General features: G+C 43.5%; 1 protein-coding gene across 1 annotated transcript in view; it reads left to right on the top strand.

The window, feature by feature from the left end:
• Nucleotides 1-250: 250 nt before the first annotated feature.
• Nucleotides 251-10,658, top strand: part of kmt2d (lysine (K)-specific methyltransferase 2D) — a 13,752-nt gene continuing 3,344 nt past the window's right edge. Inside the window, exons 1-19 of the mRNA XM_050063897.1 lie at nucleotides 251-885; nucleotides 3,326-3,408; nucleotides 3,672-3,780; nucleotides 3,901-4,103; nucleotides 5,336-5,445; nucleotides 5,549-5,711; nucleotides 6,183-6,354; nucleotides 6,516-6,630; nucleotides 6,741-6,919; nucleotides 7,030-7,325; nucleotides 7,657-7,776; nucleotides 7,911-8,713; nucleotides 8,844-8,957; nucleotides 9,077-9,190; nucleotides 9,302-9,406; nucleotides 9,492-9,673; nucleotides 9,946-10,110; nucleotides 10,308-10,417; nucleotides 10,554-10,598. Of these exons, the coding sequence (XP_049919854.1) occupies nucleotides 3,360-3,408; nucleotides 3,672-3,780; nucleotides 3,901-4,103; nucleotides 5,336-5,445; nucleotides 5,549-5,711; nucleotides 6,183-6,354; nucleotides 6,516-6,630; nucleotides 6,741-6,919; nucleotides 7,030-7,325; nucleotides 7,657-7,776; nucleotides 7,911-8,713; nucleotides 8,844-8,957; nucleotides 9,077-9,190; nucleotides 9,302-9,406; nucleotides 9,492-9,673; nucleotides 9,946-10,110; nucleotides 10,308-10,417; nucleotides 10,554-10,598 (3,154 nt within the window). The 5' untranslated portion in view covers nucleotides 251-885; nucleotides 3,326-3,359. The remainder of the gene's footprint in view (nucleotides 886-3,325; nucleotides 3,409-3,671; nucleotides 3,781-3,900; nucleotides 4,104-5,335; nucleotides 5,446-5,548; nucleotides 5,712-6,182; nucleotides 6,355-6,515; nucleotides 6,631-6,740; nucleotides 6,920-7,029; nucleotides 7,326-7,656; nucleotides 7,777-7,910; nucleotides 8,714-8,843; nucleotides 8,958-9,076; nucleotides 9,191-9,301; nucleotides 9,407-9,491; nucleotides 9,674-9,945; nucleotides 10,111-10,307; nucleotides 10,418-10,553; nucleotides 10,599-10,658) is intronic.

Below are 10,658 nucleotides of genomic sequence, written 5' to 3'. Positions count from 1 at the left end.
AATATCTAATATCCACCATATTTCAATGGTCCGCGCTCTCCAGATTAAAACCGTGTGCTGTGTGCTTAATTAAATCACCCTCGCACAAAGTTGTTGAATGCCACACTAAAGCTGTAGCACGTTTTGCTGGTGTCTAGTAATAAAACACAATTTTCGCCCGTTCTTTTGCATGAATTAATTTTTGACGTAGTTATTATTAGCTAGCACAGCTAGCGGCGGCTAGCCACTTGGCGGAACAGCCGTGTGCAGACGCAACGCAGTTCAGCGAAGTGAAGCGATGCTAGTGACCCATACAAGGGTACCCATGCAAAGTTGAGCTGCAAATTTAGGTAGATAAATGTTTGCAGTGGACTAAAACTAAAAGAAAACATATTTACAGTCGTGTCAACAAAGTTTGGGGCTGTAATTTTCGGATGCACTGTTTGGTGTAAACTTGCAGTAGCTGTAACGACCTCGCGAGCTAGATTCCAGAACAGAGCCGAAGCTAGCTGCTGTTAGCCTTCAAGCTAAAGCCACAAGCAAGGAGCTAGATAGCGGGGTAGTTTTTGGATTCACAGCATGAAGCTGTGGAGCCTTTGTCGGGACGGGTTGAAGGCTTGTCTCGGTGCTTAATAGTTCCCCGGCAGTGTACGACCACTCGACACAAAGCTCAAGTTGCTGGTTAGCTAACTAACCATAGCATTATCCATCTAGTTAAGAAGCTACGTAGCTAGCACCACCGCACAGCCTGCCTTCCGCCGAGGTGCACTTCCCCCACTCTCCCTCCAGCCGGCTAGCCGCAGCGTTAGTCCGGTACATAAAATGAAGCGACCATCAGCATTTTGGGAAGCTGTGTGGCTGTTTGGATTTTGCTGATGTATGAGGAGACGATATTGTTTTTGTGAGGTGAGCTGTTTTTATTATGGCCTCTTTGAACTTCTTGCAACAGACATACCTAAAGACACATCAACCCTGACCTTAGACCGGGTAATGTTAGCTCTGCTATCGGTAACGTTAGCTGTTAGCTTCGACCAGATGGGGATGTCTACTTGCTGGAGAACTTGCTATGTTACCTGGGTGCTAACTTTAGGTTCAAATATGTTGTTCGTTTGCTTTGTCCAACGTACGATCCAAAGAGTAGCCGGTTTATATTTTGAAAGTACATGCTCCTGTACATAAGATTGTGTGTATTTCTCGTAGTTTTGCTTCTTCGGGACACTTTGTTGCTACGTCACCATTGGTAGTTGTTAGCTTTTCCGTATCAGCCTGTCGCCAGCTACGCGGACCAGGCTATTTGCTGGACAGAACCAACCCTTTGAAGTAGGTGTTTACATTGAGGAATAGTGCTTAGCTTTGCAGTTATTCAACCATAAAACCTCTATAGCTTTCACCGTGGCACTGCAACAAATAGCAGCCACTTCTGGCTTTACATCACACATTAAAAACAAACACGCTCACCGCGAAAGTTAATTTGTAGCGTTAACACTTTTAACGTTAACTTAGCTAGCAGGATGTTAAGACGTTAACTTAACGTTAGCCATCATCATGTCATCACTTTTGCTCTGGACATTACCAACTTCATGTTAGAGACAAAGCTAATTTAATACACTCATTAACTTTAATATAAAAGCAGTTAGGTTTTATAGGAGTTAGATTTGACGTTAGTTGTCGAGAAGTGAGTTCGTTGCCAGTGTTGCTGCCACAGAAAACGTTGCGAGGATTTAACGCTTCATACAGAAATTCATTTTAGCCATCAGCTTGGTTGTATTCAGTCGTTAACACCTCTGGGTGCCATTTGCTAAACAGCGTTTTAATGTAGTGCCACATATTGTGTAGGTTAAATTAACGGTGCAGGTGTGTTGCATTTTATTTGTGGTGTTTTGGCTGTAATGTTAAGTGCCAACTGAACAGGCACACTTTAATAATCTTGACAAAGGTGTATATACGTTGTAATTGGTTTGGTGTGAGAATAACTTGCATATTGATCGTAATTTGTGATTAATTCTGCTCCTGTGGGTTAAAAACACCACAAAAGCGCACGGACTGGGATCGGACTGGGATCTGCTTAGTGTTGCCTCAGTGAGAATTAAAAGGAAACATGTCGAAATGAGAGTGTGATGGTGTTACTTTACAGGAGGATTTTCTGAATAAGATGGCACAGTTTTTGTTTTGCAACCGACTAAACCGTGCGAGACTCTCGGCTGGATCTATATGTCAAAGCCGCTGACATATTTATTGTCTTTTGAGCCCGTTAGATGAGGACAAACAGCCTCACGCCACGGACGATTTTGTCGGTTTTCTTTTAGTCTCCAAAATGTGGATATTCACGATGACACTAACAGATACTGGTGAGGCGGTGAGCTGCCATAAGCAAAATATACCATGCGAGTCGAAGCCGATGAGCTCCCTTTAAAGTGTCGCCTGTTAACGGCCTTTAAACGTTAAAAACAAAACACGACTTATTTTTATTAGTTATGTGGATGAATAAATGTTGAGCACTTCCTGCCATGCATTGTTTGTTTTACACTATTTTTGTTAATGGCGTGGATCTCATAGCGGAACTATGATGCGAGCGACAAAGGTTCTGCACGAAAGGAGCTCCGCTGCAACAGGAAGTTATACACACGGAAGTTGTGTTTTCTTTGTGTATCCCGATTTATGGTTGTTTTATTTGGGGAAAACACCATTTTAGTTTTATCATTTTGTGCTTTTTCACGCGGCAGTTTCACCGATTTGGATTATGCATTGCTTGGTAAATGATAACTTGAATTGTTAAAGCGGTTTCCGATTGTTTTGTCTCCTGTAACCCTCGCGCTATTTTCATGAGTTTGCGAGGAAGCTCGGTTGCATTAGTGCTAACGTTAGTCAGATTAACTCAAGGAAATCATCCAAAGTGAGCACACAACTGCCATGTTTATGTGGTTGCATTGTTGGTTGTAAGTCTTTATGTGAAAAGTGCTTTTGGGTGGATAGGGAAGCTAGTGTGGTGTATGTTGTGGTAAAGAAAGATGCATTTTGGGGAAACCTTTTATATGAAGATGAACATATGTTGGCTCATGAAAATGGCATTTTCTCATTTGGTAATTGAGGACCTACATACCACTTAGCTGTTAATTATTTATGGGAGAGAACGTAAATCTCATGCATTTAGCATTTTTTTTCATATCATTATCAGATCTAGTCTCTCCATTCATTATGCAGTGATAACAGACCAGTTGTCAATGGCATAGCCAGTTATCAGATAAGATGCCTGCAATTTTTTGCACACTGAGAATAATTTTCTTAAGCTATTCTACTTCTGATTCAGCGTTTAGAAGTTAATTCTATGCATGTTTTTAAATTGCAGATCTCTGTCAAGGAGGTCAAAATCAGTACGGGGGATGGACGAGCAGAAATCAAACTGCGAAGAGAATGACTCTGAACCAACAGGTAATGTGATCTTTTTAAAATTTTCCCAATGTCCCAAGGTCATGTATTATGAATGCATAATTATATGTAGTCTGCAGGAAGATGAATAATATCACATTGTGCCTCTGCTTTGAAAGGGGAATGCATATGGTTGTGAACAAAAGACCATTCTTAATTTTCCTTCAATTGATAATGTTAAGAGAATTTATTAGAGGTGACAATAGGAACATCTTTATGGTCTTTATTTCTTTTTAATATAAATCTTTTCTTTTATCATTCTCTAGCTGATGACAATGCCCCTTCAAAGCAGCTTGTCTCCTCTGAGGAGTCCAAAGCCCTTCCTGCTGCTGAGGACGTGTCTGGTGCTACTACAGCCTCGTCCAGCACACCTCTGTAAGTTCTCGATTCCAGTCATAAAGGATATCATCCTAACTCGTCGTCTATATCTTAGGAATCTGCTTATCAGTGAATCTCTATTTGTACTTTTAACAATTTTGTCTGTGACTTGTACAGAGAGAGCGTTCGAGCCTGTGCGCTTTGTAACTGTGTGGAGCGGAGCCTGCATGGACAGCGGGAACTGAGACACTTTGGGCCATCTTCTGAGCGGCCGACCCTCAAGCCATCAGCTTCCCCACTGCCACAGCCTGGGAATGATGACCTGTCTTCCATTGGATTTTCCGACTCCCCCAGTCTGGCATCACTCTTTGACGACTCAGGTTGAACTCATAACATTATACTACCATATCCCCAGGGCTCCAGACTAAGGTTTTACATTGGTTGCACTGGTGCGCTTCACTTTATCATGTAGGTGCTCCAGCAAATAATCAAGGTGCACCCAAAATTTTGTACTGTGCCTTTTGGTGCCACAATAATACAGTTTAAGCATTACCTTTTTTGTCAATTTCCATACACATAGGAAACTTCTTAACTAGGGGTGTAACAGTCCACAGAGGTCACAATCCACTTCATCTGTTTAGGAGTCATGGTTTGGTGTGAGTTCGGCAAAGCAGGGAAAATTTCTTTTAATTTATTTTGAACTGACAGTAGTGCAAGTGTCAAAGACAGACAAAATGTCTGTTGTTGGGGACAGAGGCATCCCCCATTGGACAAACCTTGAGCAAACACTTCCCCAAAAGGCAAAAGTTCACAACAGGCTATAAAACTGAAAAGCATCTCTTATGATATAAAATACTAAATAAATAGAAAATTGATAAAATATAAAACTTGTACATTAGGAGGAGTGTTAGAATTAGCTCCACCGTGGCTGTATGCCAATGTAAATGCGGATTGCTTCAGTAATTTTTTTTCATTTATCCCGTTCTGTTTTTATATCCAAAGGCTGCCGGAAAGCAGCAGGGATAAGGAGCTGAGCTGGTTTGTATTTTTCTCATCCCAGTGGAACAGCTGGGTGATGCCGTGAAATGTGCTTTAGCACGTTAGATATATTTCCATTAACATTGCTTTACCCTACAGCTCTAGAGAAACACTGATGCACTGTCCTTGTCTTATACACAACTCTGTCTTGGTTGCTATAGTGGCTGACCAGAAAACCTCAGGCTGGTCTTCAAGCTCAACCGTATCATTTGCGATGCTATTGTGTGACTGACTTACACGCCATCTCTTGTTTTGCTATCCTCAGCACCTGTTGCTAATAGCCTACAGCTGAAAGTTTCCGGGCTAAACTTGCACTTGTGAACTCTCGTTCTGCATTGCATACATTGGTGTAATAAATGTGAAACGCACTGGTGCAGCCAATGAAAATGTTTAGTTGCACCTGACAGATTTTTGGTCGCATGTGCCGCCAAAATGTTTGCGCTCTGGATCCCTTATTCCATGAGTGTACAATAATTATTATTAGAAGTTAATCATATTTTACGGTCCTAGAAATACAATGCAGAATTGAAATTTGGCTAGAAATATCACTGATGTTGGGCTTTGTACTGAACAGGGGGCTGTTTGGTTCATCACTGGTGTGCGGTGTGGTCGGAGGGAGTGAAGCGGATGGAAAATGAGGAGCTGGAGAACGTGGATAAGGCCGTTATCTCAGGGACACAGCGGGTAAGTGCATGTTGCTAGGCGTGGATGAGACGGTGGTGAGTCAGAATATAGGGATTAACAGAGGCTTCACAAAATCAAACTTTTCACCATTTCGTTGTTTTAGCTTTGCGAATACTGCAAAAGGCTGGGCGCGACCATTCGATGCCATGCTGAGGGCTGCTCACGGTTCTACCACTTCCCCTGCTCAGCGGCCAGTGGGTCCTTCCAGTCCATGAAGCAGTTGGTCCTTCTCTGTCCAGAGCACATAGACAAGGCAGAGGAGTTGGGTAAGAAAATCAGGCATCTTTATCTTTGATTATCATTACATAGGGCATGCTCAACAGTAAGGCGTGTGCCATGCAGACATTACAAAGGTGATGACCAGCTGCAAATATCATCAAACAAGTCCAAAGTTTTAACACTCTCTCAGAGTTCCTGTGAGACAACTCAAGCACTCCAAACTGATTTTGGTTCATTGACCATGGACTCTGCATTTTTATAGTGCTTGTTGTAAAATGTCAGCTGCCTGCATAGTTTGAAAGCTGAAATAAAGCAATCATTTGAACTCTGTACTCTCTAAAGGTTGAACAAAACAAAACACTAGGCACCTTTGAGAAGTGGCTACCAACCTCGTGGTTGTTCCCTGCTGACTTTCATGTAACTAACATGTAACGAACTAAGAAGAACTCAGAAGGAAATTGTTCTAATGTGATTTTATTTTTCTAATAACCTGTTCATGTGTTTCTTTTTTGTTACAGCAGGTGAGGAGGCTTGGTGTGCAGTGTGTGACTCAGCGGGGGAGCTTACTGACTTGTTGTTCTGTACGGGTTGTGGCCAACATTATCATGCGGCCTGTCTGGAGATTGGTGCCACGCCTATCCAGCGGGCAGGATGGCAGTGCCCGGAGTGTAAAGTGTGCCAGACTTGCAGGTGAGTCAAACTACACCTTGTACAAACGACTCAGATGTAGCTCCTGAAAGCTTTGCATTATATTTACATTGTTTTTTTAAGACGTGTCCTATTTTACCTGAGCTTTATTTCCAATTTTTAACATTAATTTGAATAACGTGAATTATTCTTAATTTTCTCAGACAACCGGGAGAAGACTCCAAAATGTTGGTTTGCGATGCCTGTGATAAGGGCTACCACACCTTCTGTCTCCAGCCAGCCATGGATTCTCTTCCCTCTGACCCATGGAAATGCAGAGTAAGTCACATTTGTCTTTCACCTCAGTACAAAGAGATGCCGCTACTACTGAAACTTGAGTCTTTGATCTTTCCGTTTACATTTTACCCCCTTTGTCTGTATTTTGTCAGAGGTGTCGTGTATGTACGGAGTGTGGTGTCCGTGGACTTGGCCTGCCAGGTTCAGCCCAGTGGTTTGACAACTACACCGTATGTGAGGGCTGCCAGCGTCACCGCAGCTCCATGTGTGGTGTTTGCAGCAAAGCTGCCAACCCATCTGTCACTCTGCAGTGCTGCAGCATGTGCCACAGGTAGGTCTGATGATGAAGCGCAGTAGCATTCATTGGAGATGGCGGTCATGTGTGGGCTTGTTGCTCATATTGTCATAAAATATTCCTTGATGATCTGTTTATTGTCTTAGGTGGGTGCACAGTGAGTGTGCTCTACCAGGGGAGCTTCCAGAAGCCAAGTGCATTTGCCGGCTTTGCAAGGAGGATCAGCAGCAGCCTGTCACTCAACAATATATCACGGCAGAGATACAAACAAGGGAAGCGTCTGAAGAGACTGAAGGAAACGTGGATTTAGTAGAGATGACAATCCAAACAGATGCAGACATGGTGACAGAAGAGCACACAGAGGTGACACCAGGACAGAAAGGCACATCAGACATGGGTCAGGCTGAGGCCACGACTGACAAAGAAACACCAATGGACTTGGGTAAGTCTGCGTCGGGCGGAACATAAGAAAAAACTTGTGAGACATGCCAGTCACGAGTTTTATTGGACCAGTAGAAGAATGCAACTTATTAATATTGACTGCACCTTGATCCATAAAGCACAACCTCTTTATATCTCTTATTGTTTCTAAGCACTTGAAGTAGTTTAGCATATTTGATGATGTACTTGCATGATTCTTTCGATTTTTGGGTTATATCCACATGGTTGAATGCACTCATTGCAAGTCATTTTGGATAAAGGAACCAGCCAAATAAATGTAATGTAATTCATGTCTGAGATGTGCCTCTGAAAGTTAACTACTTTGGCTTTAGGGACGGAGTCTGCAGTTGTTGAGACAACAGACGGTGGGGAGAAAATCATGGAAGACGAGCCGCAGGTAGCAACAGAAGGATTGACGTCTGAGGCGCCCGCTGCTCCACTTGAGTCCACAGGTAAACTCAGAACACACTGTAGACATATTTGAAAATGATCACAAAGCAGCACATTATTATTTGTATGATGGTGTGCCGTAACTAATGATAGATTTATAAATGTTAACCACACATTCCTTTAATCTCAAATCTAGAATGTGCAACAAAAGAACAGAAGGCCTCTTGTCTACCTGCTGATGAAGAGAGAGCAGAGGAGGCAGTCAGCCAAGTGACCCGAGCCACCCCATCCCAGGATCCCACAGCAAAGACACAGTCTGACAACCCTAAAGCAGAACCAACACCAGTGTCACAGCAGGGCCCTGAGAACATGGAGGTGGAGAAGCAAGAGGCCACTCCCTCAGTGAAACAAGAAGTATCATCAGAGTTATTAAACAATGGCTCTGATGGCATGCCTGTCACAGAACCATTCAGTAAGGATCCACCAAAGTTACCAGCTTCTCCTGCCTCGGTGGACAAAACAGAGCATTTGCCCATGGATAATAGGCAGGAAGGAAGTCCATGCCAGGACCCTCAGTCTCCTTCTCCTCTTTCTTTATCAGGAGACACACAAGAGGCCCTCTCTTCTATGGAGATGGAGGGGAGGTTACTACCTCAGTCTGAGGAGGAGGAGGATGAAGAGTATGATGAGCAAATGAAAGGAGAAGGACTTAATGTGGACATAAAGCAGGAACCGCAGGAGCAAGAAGTAAAGCCGGAATTGCTGCTTGACGAGATGTCTAATATGAGCCATGGAGACGAGAGCAGCAGTGGCTTTCTGGGCTCTCCAGGAGAACCTGATCCTCAGCTCTCCATGGAGCTTGGGCTTGTTCCTGCTGGTCGCTCACACACGGATAACCTGCTCACTGAGACTGATGACTCGCTTCCCTTCGAACCCCTCAGAAGCGACAGAGAGAAGGCAAAACGCAGAGGATCCCCAGGCCGCTCCCGGGTCAAACAGGTGAGGTCACCATGTTGGTCTGGATTATGTTTGAACAGCTGACATTTTGCTCTTGTTTTTATTTCTAAAATGTCATTGTCACATTGTCACATGACTTGACGCTGAAATGGATTTTTCTCTTGGCTTTTAGGGGCGAAGCAATAGTTTTCCTGGGAAGCGTAGACCTAGAGGGGGTGGTGGAGGGAGAGGGCGTGGTGGCAGGTCGCGCCTCAAAGCCATGGCCTCCTGCATTGATGCTTTCTTGGTGAGCTCTACTTAACATGCCTTTCGGATGCTCTTTTGTTTTCTTTTACATTTATAATATGGTCATAATCACTCTTCTCACAATTTGTAATTTTCTAACTATTGACCTCTTGTCCACAGCTAAGCATGACCACAGACACTGGACTAAGTAAGGAGGAAGAAGATGAGGAGGATGACACCATGCAGAACACAGTGGTTCTTTTCTCAAACACTGATAAATTTGTCCTGCTCCAGGTACAGCTCTTGTTGTTGTGTGACATTTTAATTACCCCGTGGCACAACCACAGATGCAACTCTTTGTTTCCTCTCTCATTTTTCCTTCTCACTTTCTCTCCTCTGTTTCAGGATATGTGTGTTGTGTGTGGCAGTTTCGGAAAGGGTGCAGAGGGACAGTTGTTGGCCTGTGCTCAGTGTGCACAGTGTTACCATCCTTACTGTGTGAACAGCAAAGTAAGCACAGTGTTATCTTCTGATGTTTCTTTTTCATTACTGTATTTTTGAAAGCCAGATAGATTAAACCTGTTATCTTCTGTAGATCACCAAGACGATGCTCCGTAAGGGCTGGCGCTGTTTGGAATGCATTGTGTGCGAGGTGTGTGGAAAGGCTTCGGACCCCTCCCGTCTGCTGCTGTGTGATGACTGTGATGTCAGCTATCACACCTACTGCTTGGACCCACCCCTGCACAATGTTCCCAAGGGTGGCTGGAAGTGCAAATGGTAAAAAATAATGTAAACTTTAAGAGCACAATGCTTCATTCAGCCTTGTAGCTTTAAATGGGGTCAAATGGAAATGAATACATGTAAATTTGCATATTATGTAAAACACTCATGCCTCAACCCTGCATTAGCAATTCAAAGGCCCATCCCTCTACCTCTTGCTTCTGTAGCAGCAGAGAATATGTTGCACCACTCACATTAGCATCTGTATTTTTTAAATCTTGCATATTAGCTGTATATTTGTTACTGAGTGCTTCACTACTTTTGTGCAGGTGTGTGTGCTGTGTGCAGTGTGGTTCCAACACGCCGGGTTTCCACTGTGAGTGGCAGAACAACTACACCCACTGTGGCCCCTGTGCCAGCCTCGTCACTTGTCCAGTATGCAGAGAGAACTTCATGGAGGAGGAGCTGCTGCTGCAGTGTCAGTACTGCGATCGGTGGGTGCTGCTCATTAGAACGACACGCGCACACTTAGAAACTGAGGTATCCATGAGACCGCAGCTAATGAAGACAAGCGGGGAATGGATTATTTATGTATTTTTCACATCATGAATTATTCCATAACATCTTTGATTCGCGGTGCGATTTGTTATGAGAAGTACATGTATCAATGTATTTCTGTGTGCCTGTGCAGATGGGTCCATGCTGTCTGTGAGAGTCTGTACACAGAGGATGAGGTGGAACAAGCATCTGATGAGGGCTTTGCATGCACATCCTGCACCCCATATGTTCCAAAACCCGTGGGTGAGTCGCGGAACGACACTATTTAAAAATGAAGACACGACTATAGTTTAAAAAATATACATAGGATATTCTTGTATTTACTGATGACATGGTTTTCTTTTGTTTTCCCCTACCTGCTTTTCGCCTTTGTTCACAGTAGTAGAGTCAGCCATTATGGCTTCAATAAAGATCAAAGAGCCAGGTTGGTGGATTTTGGTTATTCATGTTTATTACCACAAGCACATTAAACACTGCCATCTTT

The sequence above is a fragment of the Epinephelus moara genome, chromosome 16 (genome assembly GCF_006386435.1).
Source record: "Epinephelus moara isolate mb chromosome 16, YSFRI_EMoa_1.0, whole genome shotgun sequence".
Lineage (NCBI taxonomy): Eukaryota > Metazoa > Chordata > Actinopteri > Perciformes > Serranidae > Epinephelus > Epinephelus moara.
The sequence above is the reverse complement of the archived record's forward strand: the minus strand, read 5'-3'. Positions and strand labels throughout refer to the sequence as shown.